The sequence below is a fragment of the Talpa occidentalis genome, unplaced genomic scaffold (genome assembly GCF_014898055.3).
Source record: "Talpa occidentalis isolate TD23 unplaced genomic scaffold, MPIMG_talOcc4v2.1 talOcc4.9, whole genome shotgun sequence".
Classification (NCBI taxonomy): Eukaryota; Metazoa; Chordata; class Mammalia; order Eulipotyphla; family Talpidae; genus Talpa; species Talpa occidentalis.
Genome location: NW_023605305.1, coordinates 109,289,395 through 109,312,126, shown reverse-complemented (window position 1 = coordinate 109,312,126; position 22,732 = coordinate 109,289,395). Strand labels below are relative to the sequence as shown.

General features: G+C 39.9%; 1 protein-coding gene across 1 annotated transcript in view; it reads right to left on the bottom strand.

Annotated features, from left to right (window-relative positions):
- The window catches only part of MAGI3 (membrane associated guanylate kinase, WW and PDZ domain containing 3), a 203,104-nt gene that overhangs the window by 34,094 nt on the left and 146,278 nt on the right, over positions 1 to 22,732 (bottom strand). The window contains 5 exon segments of the mRNA XM_037501003.2: positions 1,260 to 1,291; positions 2,521 to 3,126; positions 5,397 to 5,585; positions 11,482 to 11,576; positions 15,392 to 15,449. Coding sequence (XP_037356900.2) covers positions 1,260 to 1,291; positions 2,521 to 3,126; positions 5,397 to 5,585; positions 11,482 to 11,576; positions 15,392 to 15,449 — 980 coding nt within the window.

The window sequence follows — 22,732 nt, the reverse complement described above, 5'->3', positions numbered from 1 at the left end:
CTAAAATAAATACCATTTGGAGGGCCACTTGTTATTCTGATTATCTTTAGGAACGGGAGGGAGTTACTACCAAGTACTGGGTCAGGGGGTCCTGTTCTGACCTGGACCAGTCAGAGGGCAGGGAGGATAAAAGCTGCCTTCTCCCTTCGCCCACTGCCCTCGGAGTCATCGGAAGTGGTAAGAGTTCATCAGAGACTTCATCGGTGACAAAGCGTCAGGGCCACCAGGTGACACTGGCATCCATTATGAAACAGACGTGGTAGCAGAGGCGCTGAACATGACTACCAGAGGCATGCAGGAAAGGGTGTAGTGTTAGCTGAAAGGTCAGGGGAACTTCTATTCACGTGCTCCTATGTGGCACAGTCTGTGAAAGTGCAAAATGTTTCTTTCCATTTGATGTGTAAAGTGGTACATTTGCAGAGGATCCTATTTGGTGGGTTAGAAAAAATTAATTCCTTTTATAGCTGATGGTTTTTCCTTTCATAGCCTCTGGTTTATGGTTCTGGAAAACCATCTTTCAATTGTGCGATGACAGACTCCAGATCAGGCAAATTAGAACTGAATTATGATTTGATACATAATTACTGTCTTTCATTCCAAACAAATGTGAATATTTTAAGTAGCTACCCATGTGCCCCTAGCACAGTTTCTTCCACAACAACTTATTGCTTTAGGTCTTGTTCTCTATAGAGGTCCTGAAATAGGCTACTCAGTTTTTCAGAAAAATGCCAGAGAGCAGTTTCAAGTCTGACAGCCGAGATGTTGATAATAAGCGAATTGAGCACTGGCCACAATATTCCTCTAGAAAGTCTTGTTTCACCCTAAATGCAAGAAGGTTATAGAGATGTGGGTATTTCCAGTCCCCAGGAAATGATGTGACGCTGCCTCATCCTCCATTTGGGGTCAGGGCGAAGTGGTAGTAGCAGTTCATCATCTGCCCTGACACAAGGCTGCTTCTTACCCTCGCTCCTCGGAGACACAAAGAAAGTACAAGGACCGCAAAGTGGGTATTTCCTGGGTCTACATTTTACTATTTAGAAGACAGGACTGGGGGGTCGTATGTGCTCTGACATTCCTCTAATAGGAAGGGGGAACCCAGAGAGCACAGCTATGCTGCGGGGCTCTTTCTGACTCACACGCTTCCCTAGAGTTACTGACACAGCCCCGGGCAGGGGGCACCCCACTTCTCCCAGCCCAGCGGAAGGCCCCTCTCTCTTGGTGCGCTGGGAAGCAGCATTTGAGGACCACAGTATACTCACCATCTTGGCAGTTTTAGTCGGTGACGGAGGACCTTAAAAAAAAAAAAAGAGAGCCAGATTTTAAAACCAGAAGAAGCATTGTCAGATCACAGATGATCACTGATGTTTATGATAAAACTAGCTTCAACTGTTAGTAGGCTGGGAAAGTCCAAGTACAACCTCTCCTGTGTACCAGGCATCAGCCAGATACTGTCACATTTCATTTTTATGGCGGCCTGAAGCAAGTATGTTCCATCTGACAGATAAGGTAAACAAAGGCTCACAGACTGACACGACTTCCCTATACAGTGACACCAACAGTAGCCAGGCAGCAAATTGGCATCAAATCTGTGTGACACCAAATTTTGTTCTATTTGCTGGAACGCTGGGTAAATCTCCAGCATTCACAGCAATTTTCACCTTAGTCTGAGCATATTCTACTCTGTTGCCAAGAGAAGAAACAAAAATAATTCAAGGAAATGACAACAAGGAAAAACACCTCAATGAAAATAAACTTCTCTTGGCCTCAAAAATCAAAACTCTAAGTCGGAGAAATAAGAGAGTGAAGGGCCCAACGTTATTCTTTTACAACACTGGCTTTCCATAGGTATGGATTTAAGAAAGCCTTATTATAATGTAACTTTGTGACTAGTCCTTGGAGCTGGATTTATAATGTCTGGGGAGCAGTTCACATCAGCTGATGACCTTGGAAAATAAAATATACTTCTCTCACATGAGCACTGTGGGGTTTAATTAACATTTACAGACAGATACTAAAGCTAAGAGAAGAGCTTTATGAGTTCAAGCTATCATGACCACTTTTACAGAACAGATTAACACACCATTCAACATTTTGCTTATTCTCTGAGATGCTGGCCCCTTTCAAAATATCTTTAGTACTTTACAGAGGTCTAGATGAAGTAGCACTGGTTAAAAGAGTCAAATTCTATTACTGTCATCAACAGGCAAAATGAAATTCAGAGGATATATTTTGTTTGAAGGAGCACAATCCTTGACTCTACCTAATCATTAAAGACATAAATCAGATTTTAAAGAGAATATAAAGGGAAAGAAATTCACAAGGAACATGAATGAGACCACTAATAACTACCCCAAAAATTGGATGCAAGACACTGCTTACTGGTATGGTCTGACTTAAGGAAAATGCACACTAATTACCAAGTAAGTCTGCTGGGGAAAAAGACATTCTGACCTGCAAGGAAGGAAAATTAACGAACATAAATGCATGAACAATGAAGGCTTTCCTGGTGCCTTTACTCACCTCCTCTTAAGATAAGTAATGGTACATCTGCACCTACTGGAAACTGCTTTAGCACCTCGACCACTTGGAGATGTGTTAAATTCTGCACATTTTGATGATAAATTTCCTTAATTATATCCCCTTTCTGTAGGCCTTGACACCACTGACTGTCCAAGATCATCTTCACCTTCTGTCCAGTCGGGCTGTCGGCAATCGCAAAGCCGAAGCCCTTAGGGCCCTTAATCAGAGGGATGGTCACGAGCTCGGGCTGGGAGCTGCCTGACGAGGCCATGGACGCTCTCTGCTCGCTCGGCTCTGCTGGTCCATTGAGACGATCACTGACCAAGGTGTGCCCAGATTTTCCATTCTGGTCTAGAGCCATTGCTCCTGACTTAAAATCCTGAGTATTCATGCAAGTCTCTCCCTTGGGTAATGACTGTCCATTGATGACGGGGGCAGCAGCAACAATGTCCACAACGGGGTCCTCATTGTCATCAGGAAGCGGGTAACCTCGACATAAAGTGAGGTTCACATACTGGCTGACAGGCACCAGCTGGAACATCTGGACAACATCTGCATGGGTGTGACCAAGGACACAGCTGCCATTGATGTCTACAATAACATCACCTGGTGAAACAGAGCCATGTTAGAAATATTAAGCTCACCCTATGAGCTAATTTTTTTGGGGTGAGGTGGGGGAGAAACCAAAAAAAAAAAAAAAAGCTAAATTAAGCATCGAAACTTGAATTCTGGGAAACGTACTATTTATAAACTGATAAAAGATAGTTTGAACACAAACATGTCATTCTTCTGTGACTCCTCTCTTAAAAGAGTACGGAAATGTATTAAGTCGTATTATCTTTGCAGCAGAGTTGTCATCTCAAACTCAAGTGAATTATTTTAAAAAAAGGGAAAATTCCTTTTTCAAAAATTTATTTTTAATTGATGTAATATTTGGATACTCCCGTTGGGTACGGCCACTGTCGTGCACCCACCACCAAATACCGCATAGTCCACCAGCACAGCCCACTGTGCTTCCTGCACTCTTTGTTATTGCCACCCCACCCCCCTCCTAAAGATTCCTATTATCATTGCACCTAGGGCCTCTGGGCCACATCTCAGTGGCCATACATCTCAGTACACAGAAGAGAAGCAATCACTCCGGTGGGTTATTTACAAAAGGCAATCTTTAAATATTGCCTTATTTCTTGATTTTAAGAAGTCAATGATTACAACATGCTCAAAAATTCATTCCAATGAATTATAACATACTCAAAAATTCATTCCTGTTTGAAAAATGTAGGACTGAAAATTAGAATAAGCTTAATTTATGACCAGATTTTCTTTCAGTATCTTTCTCTTTGTAGAGATTTTCAATTTACTGTTATTCAGATTGCAATGGGAGAAACCAGCAACAAAAAGTTGACACAAGCAAAGAACATACTTTTTAAAACACCGAAAAGTCAGCAAAATTAATCCCTGAAAGAGCTGGCTTTGCACTCATGATTTTACATTATTATGACCACTTTAGTTGCAGAATCATTGCTACCTGACATTCATCGGTGGTATAGATTTTAATGTAGCCTTAAATTTTAAAATTTGTCCTCTGATATCTGATACATTCACTGTTTTTATCTGAATAGATTATTTAAAAGGTTATTGCCAAATAAAGGTGTTTAATTTATTGTGATTGCATGCAGGCTTTTAAAAAATCAGAATGAATGGTATTAAAAACAAAAGTTAGTCTGTGGAAATGTATTTCATAATCTAAGAAGAAACAGAAATTAGAATAATAGGCAAAGTTTTGACTTCCTCCCCCTCCTTGCTTCAAGTTTCCAGAATTTTCATGGAATTATTGTGTTGCTGCGCAAATTAAATGACAACAGTTTGAGACAGAGCCACATCGTGTTAATGAATCCTGCCAGTATGTGCAACAGTTAAGAGACCTGCTTTATAGGCAAACGCTGCAAAGTCAAAATTGAAAACTAAGGAAACACCTTACTCTTCATTTCAATCGCTACTTTGCCAATTTTATAAAGTAATAAGGGAAAGTTACAAATACTTTTCTTTATAAATACAACTTAACTCTTCTTGCTTTAAGTTTCTATCACCTAAATGGGAAAGAGATCCCATATCCTAATTGAAATTAAGTTGCTATTTGCCATTAAAAGGACTGTGGGATGTGGAATAACAGGATTGGGAAGGTCTGGTGAGTGGTGCAAGAAACCACCTCTGTGGAATACCAAAGTCCTGCTGGAAAAAGTGCTCAACTCTCCCCATAGTAAGTAACTAGTCTTGAATTTCCTCTAACCTCCTCTGTCAAACATTGTCAGCCACATGAAATTTCTAAAAACTGCCAAATACTTTGGGAAAGATATAAAAATTTACACATCTCTGTAAAAATGGTAATATTCATGACCATAATTCTTAACATAGTACTTTAATTTTACTAATAACCAGCAAGATTAAAAAAGGAAAAAAAAACCCAAGAGAAATATATATATAGTACATACTAGTATAGCCAAAGAACTTGCAATTCTTTTTTTTTTTTTTTTGATTGGTAACAAGTATTTAAAAATCTGGAATTCAGATTTCGTTTAGAAAACTGGGAAATCTAGTATTGCTCAATCTGTTCAAAAAAATTATAAATGTAATGTTTTCTCTAAGTTTCCACTTATTCATAAAAATGACCCTCCCTAAAAACTAGTATGCGCTTCATTTGGAGGACAAACTATTTTAATACAAGAATCTCCCTCTTTGATTGTGTAATTTACTACTTCTCCCCCGTACTATACTCACATGCATATATGTGTGTGTATAAATATAAGGAATACCCTTTCCCTGTAATTTTTGTTACAGCATCACTACTATTCCAGTGATTCTGAGAAATCTGTTACCTGGTGCAATCTTCCCATCCTGAGCAGCGGGGCCGTCTTTCAGCACATTTTTCACTTGCAGGAACTCATCAGGCCTGTCTCCACCAATAATGGTGAAACCAAACCCCATTGTGCTTTTTTTCAATGATGCTCGGACAAGGACGCCTTTAAGCTGGGATGGATCCCGAGTAAAGTGTGATTTTTCTGTATCTGTGCGAAAATGAGAAGTAGCTTTGAGAACAAAATTACAAGGAGTGAAGCACCCAAAACTAATCATCAAGAGAATCTATAGAACTTAAATAGAGAAAATTAGTATTTCCTATTTATGGAACACTTAGAACTTAAACTCACAGACTAAAGCACTGAAAAAAAAAAAAAGGAATCAAAAATGTTTATCTTTTAAGGATTCGCACATGTCATGTAAAAGGTAAAGGCACCTACAATACCTCCTTCTCTCACCCGAGTCCATTAAATGTCAAGTGATGCGCTTTTAGGACAATCTTAATTACTAAATTCCTGCAAGCCTTAGAGACTCACTGGGTAGTACATTTCATTTGAATAAGCATCGACTGAGCCTGAAGCAGAAAACACTGTTCCAAAAATATGAAAGTGACTCTCACAAATTTATGAAAGAGAATATATCAAGACCTTTCTATGATTCATAGCTGGGGCCTTCTGCAGCCGTGAACTTCTATCTGGTGATAGAGTGAATTTCTGAACTATGAGTAAAGACCTTTGTTTCTTCCTTTTCACTCCTGTTTAGTGGCGACTTGATGAAGGGAAAAAAAAAAAAAAAAAACCCTTAGCTCCTTTGAAAAGCCAATTTTTAGAGGTTTTCTCCAGATAGCCCTAGTACTAACAGTGACCCATATTTGCAAATATGGATTTTCTTCCCCCAGACCTTCTCCCTTCCTAACCATGGCTGCCCTTAGAAAATCATGCGAGAATCAAATTGTACAGGTTGAAAACTTTTCAAATGCTGCTTCTTTTTTTTGAAAGATGGTTTAACGTTTTCTGCAACTATTTTTTTTTTAAGATTTATTTATACAAGAGCTGGGGTACAGGCCAGATGTGCGGGAGGTTGAGAGAATTCACCAGAGACAGAGCGGGGACAGAACAGGCAGACTGACTGAAACACACTGCTGAGGGAAGCAGCGGGTGAGACAGGAGAGGTCTGCTCGCCATGTGGGACCCTTGCCGGGCGGCCGGGATAGAACCGGCGCTGCAGAGGCTGCAGACAACTTCACAGCTCAACCGCCTACGCCACCAGGGGAGGCCCATCTGCAACTAATTTAAAACATCTTTATTGAGATACACTTCACATGAAAAAAATCCAGCCATTTAAATTTCCTAACTTCCTAACTTTAGAAATTTTTCTCCACCCCCTACAAGAAATCCTCATGCCCATTAGAAGTTACTCCCCACTTTGCCCTAACCCACGCTCACACCCTAGTCTAAGGCAACCACTAGTCTATTTCCTGTCTGTAGATTTGCCCAATCGGCACATTTCATGTAAATGGAACGATAACATAGAACATCTGGCCTTTCGATGGTTTCTTTCACTGGGCATAAATTTTTTGAGGTTCATCTGTGTTGTGGCAGGTTAGGATCTTCCTCCTTTCTATTGCCAAATGAGATCCTGCTGTGTGGATATATCATATTTCATTCACTTATCCCAGATGGACATTTTCACTTTTGAAAATGTTTGTTTCCACGTTTTGCTGCTATGAACAGCACATTGAACATTCTTGTTCAGGTTCTGTGTGGACTGACATTTTCAATCTTCCTAGTACACAGCCGCCGCGGGGCCACAGCAGTTACCAAAGTCCTGCAATTAGGCTTAACACTTTGAAGATTTGCCAAGTTCACCCAGAGGGCTGCACTATTTGCATCCACCAGCAACCTAGGAGGGTTCCAATCCTGTTGCTACATCTTGGCCAATATTTGTGATGACCTGACTTACTGCTGACATGCGCCCCCTGGAGGCAGAGTGGCCCCTCGCTGTGGTTTGATGGTCGTGTCCCTGAAGACTTACATTAACAAGTGGACTTATTTCCTATATATTGACCCGCCCTCAAGACTAGACCAAGCTCAGGTGTTTGTGTTGCTCTGTCGCTGCTCCTCTTTACAAAGTATACTGGAAGGTGCACCTTAAAGCTGACTGTCTACACCCCAGCTCTTGTATGCACAAATAAGGGGTTAAGACGCAGTCTATGAAGCTATCCGCCTCTGCAACATGAGTTCGATCCCCAGCCAGGGAGCTGCCCACATGGTGCAGCAGACTTCTCCTGACTCACCCGCTGCTCCCCTCAGCAGTGTATTTCAGTCAATATGCCTGTTCTGTTTGCCACTTTGTCTCTGGTGAATCCTCTCACCCCCCACACCCCTGGCCTGTACCCCAGTTCTTGTATGCATAAATAAATAAATCTTTTAAAAAAAAACAAGCCGATTGTCAGGAGGGAGCAGCTCCAGGGCCTGCCTGGTGTGGTGCTGCAGAGGGGTGTGCAAGGAGCTTGCCCAGAGACAGGCCTGCCCTGAGTGACTGACAAGGCAGGTCGGTGGAGCCAGTCTAGGGTGGGAGCAGGTCCACTTTATTTGATAGAGTCTTCCCAGATTTGCTGATCTCTTACGAATAAAACCACTTGACACGGAATAAAAAAGCTCAACTATTTGGGGCTTTCCAGTGTAGGGGACTCCACACAGCTGTTTGGTCACCACAGTGAGTGTTATTTTGCAAGACTGTCAGTCTGTTCCCGGAGACTCCTCGGTGCATTATTGGCACTTAATGAGCCTGACATTCAAACTGGCTACCTGTCTCTGAAGAAAATGTTACCTCTTAAAAACTACTTAATGGTAACGTTCAAAGTCCATTCACACGGGTTGACATGACTTCCCACTAGCACTGCAGATAAGGTCATCTGTTTAATGACCACATAACGGACAGCTACGTGAGGACACTGTATTTGATGAGATGTACTGTTCTCATTTTTATGTCCAATCTTAGCGATTTCTGGTTAGCTCGCTCATGCTCTAGTCCCCATGGATACTGGAATAAGACTGGCTTCTGAGAGCTGAAGTAGAAAATCAGCATATAATAGATGAGATCCCAAATGTGCAAACATTAACAAAGGAAGGAAAGTTCAGGTTAACACTTAAATTTGTAAAGTAAAACAGTCAAAGCCAATTACCTAGACATTGGTCAGAAAGAAGTCTTATCAGAACTAAACACTGAAATATGAGAAAGATACAAAAAAATAGTTTTTGAGCCTAACAATTCTGATGTTTGATCAACCTTTCTGATTAAGTTGAGTGATCTAGAATGTTATTTTTTTAAGATTTATTTATGCATACAAGAACTGGGGAACAGGCTGGAGGTGGGGGCGGGGGGTGAGAGGATTCACCACAGACAGAGTAGGGAGCAGAAGAGGCAGATCTACTGAAATATACTGCTGAGGGGAGCAGAGGGCGAGGCAGGAGAGGTCAGATATGCCATGTGCGTAGCTCCCTGGCCAGGGATCAAACTCATGCACAGTGGCTGGCGATATCTTGATAGCACTGTGCTTTTAACCCCTGCGCCACCAGGGGGGCCCCCTCTAGAAATGTTATTAAACCTTAAGTCTCAGTTGCTCCACCTAACTCATGAAATTGTTCAGAGAGTAAACTGGGGAATGCAGAGAAAGCACAGAAAATACTGTTGACAAATATTAAGTGCTCAATAAATACAGATGAACACAATCCCATACACACTATTTTCTAGCTCACAAATGCGAATGCTTCTGTCCCTGTGGCAAGTACTGCCCCTGGGAAGGATGTATTAGATAATTGTAAAATGCCACCGTAATGGCACCTGAATGGAGAAAGTAAAACTAACAACCTTGCAAAGATATTTTGAGACTATATGAGATAATGTATCTAAAGCATGCAATTCAGCACCTACTCGATATATCAGTAAATGGTAGCAATTATTCGTCAAGGCCTAGCATAACTTCCACCATTTCTATATAGTCTTGTTCGCCCCATCAGATTTAACCTCTTTCTCCTTTGCACTAACACTACTGCCACATCTGTCAGCACACTGTCGATACCCACTCTCTCTACTCTACAACTCCATTCCCTTGACAGGGCATTTTTTTTTTTTTTTTCCATTTTCAACTTGCTCTTGCTAGATTGACAAATGACCTCCCTATTGTCAAATTCAACGCATGCTCTTCAATTTTCATCTTTCTTGACTTTTCAGCAACATGTGACACAAATACTCAACTTCTTTTTGAACTCATTTTTTGTCATGGCTGCCTACTCTTGTAACCTCACCTCTTGTTATTACCCCCCCCAATGACCCTGTGCTCTAGCCATTCCTATCTGCTCTCCGGTCCCTGGACCATCATTTCACACGTCAGTGGCTTCAAACATTCTGTTTTTTCCACCTGAAGTGCCTTCTTCCACTAACATCTTTATCTGCCTGATTTACCTCTTCATAACTCTTCAAAACCCAGTTCAAATGCATCTGCCACTTTGAAAGTTCCCGTACGCCTTTTCTCCACCAAAGCAGAGTTGAGTTCTTTCCTTAATGCCAACACCATGTACATCTCTATTCATAACAATGAAAGCTTTCACTTACTGGTTTCGTGGTGCTAGATAACACTGTAAGTACTTTATGCATACTAATGTATATATTCGAACAGCCATAAGAGGTAGGTACTATCATTTTCTCCACTTTACAGATAAGGAAGCAGTGACACTAAGCTTATCCAAGGATACCCAGCTGGGATTCAAACCTGCTTCACCCTCTGCATATCAAGCTACTACTCTAGGATAGTACCCATCACCACATATTTTTGTCATTAGTTTTCTATACGCAACTGTGAATCTTTGAAGGCGAAAACTTTCTGTATTGTTTTTGAAAACCATGTGTCGGGGCCTCCCCGGTGGCGCAGCGGTTGAGCGCTGGGTTGCGAAGCTGCCCGCGGCCTCTGCGGCGCCGGTTCAATCCCCGGCTGCTCCCCGGCCACCGGAGGAGGGTCCCACATGGTGTGCAGACCTCTCCTGCCGCCCGCTGCTCCCCTCAGCAGTGTACTTCGGTCCTTCTGCCTGCTCTGCTCCCAGCTCTGGCTCTGGTGAATTCTCTCACCCTCCCGTGCTTCTGACTGTACCCAGTGCATGTATAAACAAAACAAACAAACAAACCAGCAAACAAATAAATAAAGCATGCCTCTATTAAAAAAAAAAAAAAAAAAAAAGAAAACCATGTGTCTAGTAAAGCACTGGGCATATAGTAGGTGCTCAGAAATAGTTGTTAAACTAAAAATTTTTGCTAAATCAAATGCGAAACTTAAGGGAGAAGACTCTGTCTTTGAAGAGAAGCTGTAAGAAAGAACTGTTTCTCTCATGGGTAACAGAAGTGGAGAGTATTACATTACTGTGTTACAGTACAACCATATAGACCCACCCAATTTTTTTTTTTTATTTTTATTTTTTGAGGCTTCAATAGGATTCAAACCCACAATTGCTGGCCATTAATAACAGATGCAGGAGCGGGATGAGAGTAGAATGTAAGAAATTCCTGGACAGCTTTTTCAAAATGCACATGGTTATGCTCATAAAAACCTCAGAACCTGTATTTTTAAAAAAAGTTTCTTAAATGATCCTGATATTATTAATACCTCACCACCTACAATAATGATACAGGCAAATAATATGGTGAATTTTTGTAGTGTTTGTTCATAGAAGTTATTAAGGTCAGAGCAGTTACTGACATTAGACCTAAGCAACTACCTTGGGAGAAGCTCATCATGAATCAGAGATGTTGAACTGATATTAAACGTTAGAAAATAACCTCCAAATCAAAGCCTCAAACACATAACAAAGCTATTCAATCCCTTCTTCCAACAATTCATATAAGCAGCCTAAGAAAGTAATCTCAGTATTTCCTATTTTCAAAATGGTCAGATATTTTATTATTTTATTCCTAGCTTTACAATGACAAAAATTAGACATTCTCTGTTGAGTTTCAAAGCCTCACAATAAAAAGTTCAAATATACTTTTATTAATTCAACATATAAATTTCACCAGTTACTCTTAGAAGAAAAGAATGAAGAAAGGCTCTACCTGGTTTTGGAGACCCAATATCCGCCTGTCCTAGCTGCTTTTTCCTCTTGGCTTCCTCCACTGGGTTTTCAAACTGGGTTTTCTGGTTAAGGTGGCTGTTAAATGTAGAAAAACAGGCATTTCAGTTGACGATGAATGAGTTCCAACTTTTAAAATAGATGATGATGCCATCCATCACCATGGTTTAAGGGACAGATATGTATGTCTAGGCCACGGAACACAAAGAAACTGAAAGATCATAGCAGAAGAGCTTTTGGGGAACTAAGGAAGGTCCACAAGAGATGCCTAGAAGTCAAAGCTGCCAAAGAATGTACTTAGAAGCTTCTTTGTAAATATACCAGATATAGCCATTATCAGTTTTCAAAACTCTAGCAGAAGCCCTCATAAATAGTGCACTCAGAACTGTTGGTAATTGGTGAGTTAATTTCTAAGATAGTTATGTTTTTAAAGTTCCTCTAAAATGAAGCAGCTATGAAGACATTTTTGAAGAAAACTGAGTACAGAAGCCTAGAATTTTACTGTTATTTTTCCAACTGACTCATCCCCATCAGTTTTCCAGCAAGTAAGAATGTGATTTGCCTTTATCTCATTGTATCACAGAACCACTCTTTCACACTTAAATCCCTTCATGATTATATAATAATTCAATGAATTATGTAATTACAACGTAAGTTTAATTGATATTTATGCTTTGGGAACATTCACAATTGGTTCTTGGAAAAGCATACAAGTCTGTGGGGACAGTCGGGAGTATGGGGGAGACTGGAGAGAACCATTACCCAGTACCAGTCAGTATTTTATGGGCCAAACTGTGTTTTACGGGGGGTGGGGGAGCTGAGCATTGGTTATTCCCGTTAGACAGTGCAGGACGCACCTGCTATACAAAGGATGTTTAAGACCACAAATAGATCTAATAGAGAGAAATGGGAAAAATTACGTCCTAGAGCTTCTACAGAACAAATGTCTTTCAGCCAAATGATCGGCATTAGCAAGCAGAATCCATTTTCTAAGACGTGACATTAATGATTACCAATAATTAAGCATGGGCTCATGAGACTTTTGGATTATGATTGTCATTTGCTTTTCCATTTGTGAACACTGTTGGTGGTGGTGGTGGAGGCAGTGGCAGCAGAGACAGACGCTCACAGCAAGTATGCAGGCTTCTCTGTCAAGGGTTTGGTGCATATTAGCTCTACAACAGATGTGGTTGTTAAGTTTCAGAGTTCTAAATGTGGTTAAGTTCTACTTGACATTATTTGGATTCTGACTTTACTAAATCTCAAGTATGTTTCTGCTTCTTACTATGAGGGGGTACCTATCACTGAGTTAACTGTTTCACCATCTGTGTAAATAGAGATCTTTAGTGCTCTGTTAGATACACCCCCTTTTCATTATTTATTAGGGAATGATATTTTACATATTCTTTAAAAAGTAAAGAACTAGAAACGGACACTTAGCAAAGAATAAACCCATTTTAACGTCATCAGCTAGAATGACTCACTTTACCACCCAGGCATTAGAACATAAAAAGTAGTAATTTGTATTTACACTCCTTGTAATGTGTGGGACAAGACAGGAGAAGTATGCAAATGAGTAATCCCTTTCCTGAAAATTGTTTGACAAAAGAATGTAAGATTTTCATAAAGGGAGTAATTGCATCTGTCACCTTAGACAATCTAGATCAAAATGCCAGCTAAAAACCAAAACAAAACAAAAAAGTAAGAACATTCTACTTTTCATGGAGTTATTTATACCCACAACATTAGTAAGATGTAAGAAAAAATTTTTCTATGTAACTATCTATAGTGATGAAGAGACAATATTACTGATTATTGGAAAAATTACACAAGGGTAGCAAAAACCATTATTAAATATACAACGGATAATTTGGAATCTCCTCTGTATTAAAATTTGGCATATCAAATGTGGATTTTTACAATTCATCTCAACAAACAAAATCATTCTTCTTTCATGAAGGGTGGAGATATTTTAAAGCAGATATATTTTGACTTTTCACCTAGGTGCATCAAGACTGTTAATGGAATACAGTAAGATGACATTTATACATACATACAGATTCTTAAGGGCATTGTCATTGAAGTTTCAGAACAGTTTTATTTAAAAAAATACATGAATCTGTTTCAGAATCTCATCCTCGAAAAATAAACACTTGCAAAGAAAAACTGCCACTGCGGTTGGTGACAAGGTTCCTGCCAACAGCGATCACTGTGCCATCTGGTTTGACAAACTCAGAGAGCCAAAGAGTAGCCATTCAAGTAACAGCTTTTTATCTCCATCAGTAAACTCGCTGCAGATTAGTGTGGTTGAGATTCAAAACCTAACTAATCTGGGAATCAAGCCACACGCCATAGCTCGGCTGACTCCATACTAATGTGCATCTTGAGTACAGCCTGCTCTTTCTTAATCTAATAAATTACCCTCCTGTAAAGTGAGCTCGCCTGGGAACAATCATACAAAATCCTGTCACTGCTGCGGCTGTTGCTATGTCACGCACCTCCATGACAATTGGAACAGGTCACTCAGGATTTGCCCTACAGTTGCTTCAATGTCACAGCCTTGCTTAACGGGAACCAGATCATTTAGCCTGAGATTTTATAACAGGCAAATGACTTTCACCTCTTGACCATGTATTCACATTCACTTGGAATGGATAATAAGAGAACGAGAATCATTATCTCAGTGTCAATGGCAAATAATATTTGATTGAAACTCCATTTAAATAAGCTGCTACGGGGAAAAAAATCCCACAAAACCTTTTGTTTGGCCTTCAAATATTCCTGTAACTTGAAAAATGGTTGTTTCTTTAACTAAATGTGCTTTAAGAAAATAGCAAAAGAGCTGCTGTATACTTTTTGCATCACAGAGTCAAATATCAGAGAGATATTAAATAACACAAGTGGAAATAAAATTAGCATGTCTTTCAAAGGAACCAAAACGTGGTGAGGTTATGTACCTGAGGGTCAAACTCACTGAGGTGTAAATTTTCTTAGGGTACAAATTAGAGTTTCAGAAATCATTCCAGAAATCTCTCTAACCACAGTGACTCAAGTAATAATCTACAACCTATACATTAGAATAAAGACTAGAGTAACAACAAGTCAAACTAACTTACTTGAGGGAAAAACACCAGGAAGTGATACTGGCTTATGCCAAGAAATAATGAAAAATTAATAAGTTATCATAAAACTAGAAGAATCCAAGCTTGCTATTTTTCCAGGTAATAATATCATTTGATTTCATAACCACAGCACAGGTTCAGAACTCATTTCCAGGTAAATGAATAGTAACATTTCGGATGCAATTATTTGACAGTTCAAATTAGATGCTGAACATTAAAATTTTCTCTCTAGCATCTGGAAAGAGAGCAATCTCAAAGATTATAATGTCACCATTTAATAAATGAGGACAAGGGAAAGAAAAATTAGAGGTTGAGGTTGTCCTACCTTCTCCAGCTAATACAGGCAAGCATGTCACGGAGACATCGCTTTATGTTTAAACTGAACCACAACAGATGTGTCAGATGCAACTCTCATGCCAAAAGAATAACAAGTTTTCCTTGATTAACTCCTGACTAGAGAGAATACATTTAATCACATAATTCGAAACTTTGGGTCATCACGGCACGCTGCCCTTAAATTCTCTTCACTTCCTTCAGAACCAGCTGGTTGGAGCGTTGGAGTGACCTTGATATTATTAACTCTTAAGTTCCCTCATTTCATAGTTTCCTATGAATGACTTCTCAGTGGCGGTGACGAGAACATCAACGATTAATTGCCTGGCAAACGTCCCTCTAGCTCTCCCTGTTTATCAATACTTCACCCAGGGCTGTGTTTGATATTTCCTAGACCTGTAATGGAAGAAAAAAGATGAACCGAGGGAGTAAACTTACTCAACATAGTAGGTTCCATACTGAGGGTCCTCTATTTTCTCCCAGCCATAAGGAAGTTCTGTAAGGAAAAGAAATAGTGATTTAGGGAAATGTAAGCTTCCAAACCAACAGAAAAGAACTCATCAGTGACGGAACTTAAGTATCTTTTATTTCATTATACTTCAGTATTTGAGAGGCTGACAGAAAGCTGAGGGGTCACTTACAAAGAAAAAACAGTTTCAGTGACAAGTTTCTTGAACGGTCAGCGAGTGTCTCAGCAAATACTTAGAAGCCAGAATAAAAGGTGACAGTAAACTCAAACATGTTTATCTGAATCACAGACCATAAAAATGCTAATCATTTAGGGCCTCCCCGGTGGCACAGCGGTTGAGCGCTGGGTTGTGAAGCTGCCCGCAGCCTCTGCAGCGCCGGTTCGATCCCCGGCTGCTCCCGGGCCACCGGAGGAGGGTCCCACAGGGTGTGCAGACCTCTCCTGCCGCCCGCTGCTCCCCTCAGCAGTGTACTTCGGTCCTTCTGCCTGCTCTGCTCCCCGCTCTAGCTCTGGTGAATTCTCTCACCCTCCCACGCTTCTGACTGTACCCAGTGCTTGTATAAAATAAATAAATCTTTAAAAAAAAAAAAGTTGTCATATTAAAAAAAAAATTGCTAATCATTTAAAGAAATTGTTGTTGGTTTGGGTCTTGGGGACACTGGCTTTAAAGTGCACTTCAAACAGTAAGAATTATCCTGCACAGAGTTCCAATAACCCCCCTGGCATGCTGTATTCTCATGAAAGCTTTAAATGCATATTTTGTAGCCACTGACCATTAAGCTAAACATCTTCCTGAGACTGGAACCTCAGAGAAGGAGCAAGAAGGACCAATGAATGTGAACCCCATGTTGTGATCTAACAACCTGTGAGCGCCACACATAGGACCTGTGAGAACTGTGGGGTGTGGCAGCTGAGCAGGGTGCTGAGGCCTTCGATTTTTATCAAACCCGTTAAACTGAGAGTCTGATCAAAAGGGAAATTGTTTGGGGAGAAAGAAAAATTAAAAAAACAAGGCCCCAAATGGAGTAGGTCATTGGTCCCCGTACAGATTTAATACCTGCTACTGCAGTTTCAAACTCCCCCACTTAATCATCCCTAAAGGAAGGTGGCTTTGCCAGAAATCTTTTTATTTTCTTTTCTAATAACCTGGCCCCACCCCCTTTCTGACTAGAAAAATCTTCCATCATGAGACCCTTGCAGGGCCTTTCTACTTGCCGTTGAATAGAAGGGGTGTTGGCTGATTCAGGAATCATGAATAAGTCCATTACAGGACCAAATTAAAGAAAAAAAGTCAGCTGGCACATTTCATTTAAAAAGCTTGATAAAGCTGATGTAAGACCCACTTAACTCTAGTTCAATACAAGCAGCAGCTACTTCTTGTAATTTTCACTATTATACAGGAGATTTGTCAGTTATTTCTGTTATTACATTTTGATCCACTTCTCCACAAAGGAAAGTGCAGCCTTGGATTTGTGCCATTTTGAGGGGGCAATCTAGAAATGTTTAAAACCTACGAATATATCTGCTTTTGCCTGCATTAACTTGATCTGAGTACCTGTAGGAAAATGTATTTACCTACCACAGTGCCTTGTATAGAATCCACATTTACGCATGGCAACACATATTTTATGTAGAATTATCATCTATTTAATCTAAGTAAATGACCAATAAAATAACTGGAAAATTGAAGGTAGTTGTATTTCTGACAGTTAAAAAAATCTGGTCTTTCTAATATAAACTGACCCTGTTGAGAAAGAATTCTCTCTTCCCTCCCACTCTGCCCATTTTCCAAGTGAAGGTTTCTAAAGAATCATTTTATTAGTCACACGAGGATTATGTTGGCAGGCATGCTCCTAGCAGGTGGTTCTTGTCTACTGATTATATGCAGGATCCCAGCAAGAAGGAATTTTGTTTAAAACCTACAATTGTACACTATGATGGCCACTTTCAATTTCTTTTAGTGTTTTTCTGCTATACTGAGACACAGACATGTGCGTATACACCCATACACATGACATGCTAGGGAGCACAGATTAGAATCCATCAAAAGACTTATTAGTCTCCTATCATTTAGTGGCAGTTGTGATGTACTGACTCGGCAAGTAAAATTTCCATTCTAATGAACCTGACAAGCCATACAAATTGTTATATTCTAATAAAAACTATTATTCTACATTCAGAATGAAACAGAGAATAGATAACTAGCCACCTGATAAAAATTACGGAATCGCCCCCCACCCCTTTTCTCCAGCATATTTTTCTGCCTGTACATGTACACTGACTGGCCGGCAGGTACAGACTGTGGAGACATTATGTATCAAAGCAGGAGCAGTGCAGTGACTACCTAGATACATGGTGGGAAGACAAGGTGGAGAAGGGAACCACAGCAGCATTCACATCACCTAGAAGATGGGTAACGTAAACAGTCAGGGGATGGTGTTGAAGAAGATAGAAGCATGGTCAATGCTAATGACCGCAGACTATCAGAACTGAGGAAAAGGGCTAAAAAAGTCTACTGACTTAAGCAATTGAGTTTTTTTTTTTTTTAAAGATTTATTGATTTATTTATATAAGCACCGGGTACAGTCAGAAGCGCGGGAGGGTGAGAGAATTCACCAGAGCCAGAGCGGGGAGCAGAGCAGGCAGACTGACGAAATACACTGCTGAGGGGAGCAGCAGGTGCGGCAGGAGAGGTCTGCGCGCCATGTGGGACCCTCGCTGGTGGCCGGGGATTGAACCGGCGCTGCAGAGGCTGCGGGCAGCTTCACAGCCCAGCGCTCAACCGCTGCGCCACTAGGGGAGGCCCAGCAATTGAGTTATTAATAACCTTAAAAAAAGCAGTAGTGGGGGAGTCAGATTCAGTCACCAAAGGGTAAAATCAGAGGTGGAGTCCTTCAGAAGAGAACTTTTCTTTTGTAACTTGGTGTGGAAAGACTGTTGCTCAGTTGGCATCCCAACCGCATGTTTCTTGTGTCTTATTTCTCTACTGACTCCAAACTGGTGAATAAAGATCAGACTATTGTTTATGGTCTCCTTTCAGAATCTAGAGACTAGAAATATACTTTCAACAAGTATGATCACATCATCTGGGGCATAGTTTCTTTGCTTTGTTTCCCTTCTTTCTCTCTCTCCCTCCTTGCAAACATTTAAGTACCTACTGGAGGAATCTATAGGTGAATAAGATAAAATCACAGCTCTTACATAGTTCTCTAGTTACAAGGCAATATAATTGCTAGAATAGCAGATGTCATATAGTCACATTGAGCACAGAAGAGAGAATAACGCTGACCTAAAAGAGTGTGATGAAAGAAATTATTCTTTAGATTTGAGCTTAGAAGGATTTAGCAGGTATGAGCCAGGATGGTTCCTGGCAGAAGAAATGGGCATGTGGGAAAGGCAGAAAAGACAAAAGCCATCCCATTTATAACATGAAAATTCTTTGAAAAAGTAATATTGAATATGGTTCAATTGTAAGAAAATCTTCAACACTCCATGAAGGAGTTGGAACTTTATTCTGCCTTTACAGGTATGTAAGCAAAGGAGAGAGATGAAGGCAGTTATCTTTTAGAAAGATTAACAGGCAACGGAGTCCATGATTTTTGATCATGTAGCCTTATGAGTAAAAAGTTTCAACATATACCTTTAAGATATTTATAGTTCTTCATTAATATAGATGCAACATTCTACTAATATGTATGTGATAAAGCACACACAAAATAGAAATTTAAAAAGGAGATGAAGACTAAACATTGATCACTTTTATTTTAATGTAGTTTCAAAAAGCTCATGAGGTATATGAAAGCACCAGCTTTACCTTTTTCTTATTCAGTTGGGCTTGCATATTTGTATTATCTTGCATATTTGTATTATCTGCATATTTGTATTATTATCTTTGTATTATCTTTGCATATTAGCATTATCTTGGCAGAGATCTTTGTAAGTCACATTTCAAATGTGTATAGATTGAAAACTAAGTAACATCGTCTATGTGCCTACTTAGCTGGGCACAAATATACTGCAAATTTTCAGTGCCCTTGACAGCTGCCCATTCTTCCCGCAAGACAGTCTGGGCAGAGCATGTAGACACCTGACATGTAGGCGAGCAAGAACACTGCTGCCACTGTGTATATAACATAGCAGAGAAACATAATTCCCCCCCAATGGGAGCATGATGAAAAGTAATTTCTAACATTTCCCTCCTGTACATAGTAGATTGTCTGATCACAGCCCCTCTGTAGACGATTGGCCTAAAGCGTGGATTAAAGAAGGAGTAACTAGAGGAAAAGGACCAAGAATAATCCAAGTGTGTGATGAGAGAAATGGAGAGGAAGATAAAATATAAAATAACAACATGGATAGATGGACAGAGAGCTATATGCATGAATATTTACAGGCAAGTCTTTCTATGGACTCATGTTTGCATTTCTCTTGGCTAGATCAGGAGTGGAACTGTTAGGTGAAATGGCAAATTAACATTTAACTTTTTAAGAAACTGCCAAGCTGCTCTTTAAAGCAGATGTATCATTTTACATTCTGTCCAGCAGTGTACAAGGATTATCATTTCTCCCTCTCTTCACCAAAATTTGTTATCTATCTTGTATTTTTTTTTTTTTGGTAAAATATCTATTTAAATATCTTTCCCATTTTTAAAAAAGATTTTATTTATGCATACAAGAGCTGAGGAGTAGGCCAGAGGTGCAGGGGGTGAGAGGATTCACCAGAGACAGAGTGGGGAGCTGAACAGGCGGAGCCACTGAAATACACTGCTGAGAGGGGTGAGACAGGAGAGGTCTGCTGCGCCATAAGGGTCAGCTCCCTGAGTGGGGATTGAACTTGTGCTGTAGTGGATGCAGATAGCTTCATGTGCTGCGACTTAACCCCTTGCACCACCAAGAAGGCCCACCTTGCCCATTTTAAAATTGTTATCCTGTTTATTGAACTGTAACAGTTCTTTATACGTTCTGGAAATAATTCCTTTTTCAAATATATACTGCAAAGTCTGTGACTTTGCCTATTCACTTTTTAGTGTTATCCTTTGATGAATACAAATTTAAACTTTTTATTAAGTTTAACTTACCAATTTTTTTCTTTCATGGTTCATGGTTTTTGTGGCCTGTATAATAAATTTTTGCTAATCTCAGTTATGATGCTTTTTGGGGGGATATGAACCCATCATAATACAAAGAAAATCTATGTATTTAGTATCAACTTGTCAATTTCCTATGGATAATGGACATATTAACAATATTCTTTCAATCCATGAACACACAGCAAGTTTCCATTTGTGTTTTCCATTTCTTTCATTGTCTTGTCATTTTCAGTGTAAGGTCTTTCACTTCCCTGGTTAGCTGTATTCCCAGACATTTTATTCTTTTTGATACATTGTAAATGAAATTGTTTTCTCAATTTCTCCTTCTGATAATTCATTAGTCATATAGAAATACAACTGATTTCTGTATATTGATTTTTGCATCCTACAGCTTTTCTCAATTCAATTACTAGTTCTAACAGGTTTTTTTTTGGTGGAGACTTTATGGTTTCTACAAGTAGTAGGTCATTCACAAATATAGACAGTTTTACTTCTTCCTTTTCAATTTGGGTACGTTTTAGTTCTTTTTCTTACCTGATTTCTCTTGCTAGGAGTTCTAATACAGTGTTGAATGAAAGTGGTAAAGTGGGCATCCTTGCTTGTTCCTGATCTTTGAGGAAAAGCTTTCAGTTTTTAACAACTGAGTATAATGTCTATAAGTTTGTTATATAAGGTCTTTATTATGTTGAGGCACATTCCTTCTATATGCACTTGGCTGTGAATTGTTAACATAAATGTTGAATTTTGGCAAATGTGTGGAGGTGATATGATTCTTATCCTTTATTTTGTGAATGTGATCTCATATTGACTAATGATGGTGAATCATTCTTGCATCCTTAGAATAAATCTCACTTGATCATAGTGTATGATCCTTATACTGTATTGTTGAATTTGCGTTCCCAAAATTCTGTTTACAATTTTTGTATCTATCTTCATTAGCGGTTAGTGATCTATGAATTTCTTTTCTTACAGTGTCCTTTTCTATCAGGGTAATGTCAGTCTTGGCAAAATAATTTGGAAGTATTCCCTTATCTTTCTATTTTTTGGGAAAAGTTTTGAAATATTTGGCAGAATTCACCACTGAAGCCACTTGTCCTGGACTTTCGTTTGTTGGGAGGTGGTTGAATACTAAGTCAATTTCCTTAGTAGTGATTCATCTGTTCAGATTTTCTAAGTACCACATTCTAAAAAACTGAACCCAAATTTTATTCATCTATTTTACATCCTTTATTCAAGAAAGCATAGCAGGGCCTCCCGTTGGCGCAGCGGTTGAGCGCTGGGTTGCGAAGCTGCCCGCAACCCCTGCAGCACCGGTTCAATCCCCGGCCGCCGGCTGAGGGTCCCACATGGTGTGCAGACCTCTCCTGCCGCCCGCTGCTCCCCTCAGCAGTGTACTTCGGTCCTTCTGCCTGCTCTGCTCCCCGCTCTAGCTCTGGTGAATTCTCTCACCCTCCCACGCTTCTGACTGTACCCAGTGCTTGTATAAATAAATAAATAAATCTTAAAAAAAAAAAAAAAAAAAAAAGCATAGCAAACAGCTTAGGTTCAATTCTACACTTACATGCAAAGACTGTATTGTTACACAGAACCTATAATATGTAAGAAAAACAAACACTATTATCTAATAATTTTTAAAGAAGTGCTTTTCCTACTAAAAGTGCAAATTCTGATGGGGTGGTGGGAGTTAGATGGGAGGCATACTAGAGACTGTGACTGAATTTCTACTGACGTTCTAAACGGCTAAGGATTAGCCTTAGATACTGGCATATCCATTCTAGCATGGACTAAATCACTCAAAATTAAATGCAACAGGGCCTCCCTAGTGGTGCAAGGGTTAAGTCTCAGCAATATGAAGCTATCTGCAGCCACTGTGGCACAAGTTTGATCCCCAGCCAGGGAGCTGATTCACATGCTACAGCAGACCTCTCCTGTCTGGCCCACTGCTCCTCTCAGCAGTATATTTCAGTGGATCTGCCTGTTCCCCACTCTGTCTCTGGTAAATCCTCTCACCACCCCCCACCTCTGGCTTATACCCCAGCTCTTGCATGCATAAATAAATCTTTTTAAAAAAGTTAGATGCAACGATGTGATTTCCATAGTCCCCTGATTATTGTATCTACCTATGGCACATGTGCCTGTGCACATTATGGCTTGTTTAGGATTTTGGAAAATTCATGGTCTAAGCAAGAAGAGCAAGAAGGGATTAAGGGAATAAATGTAT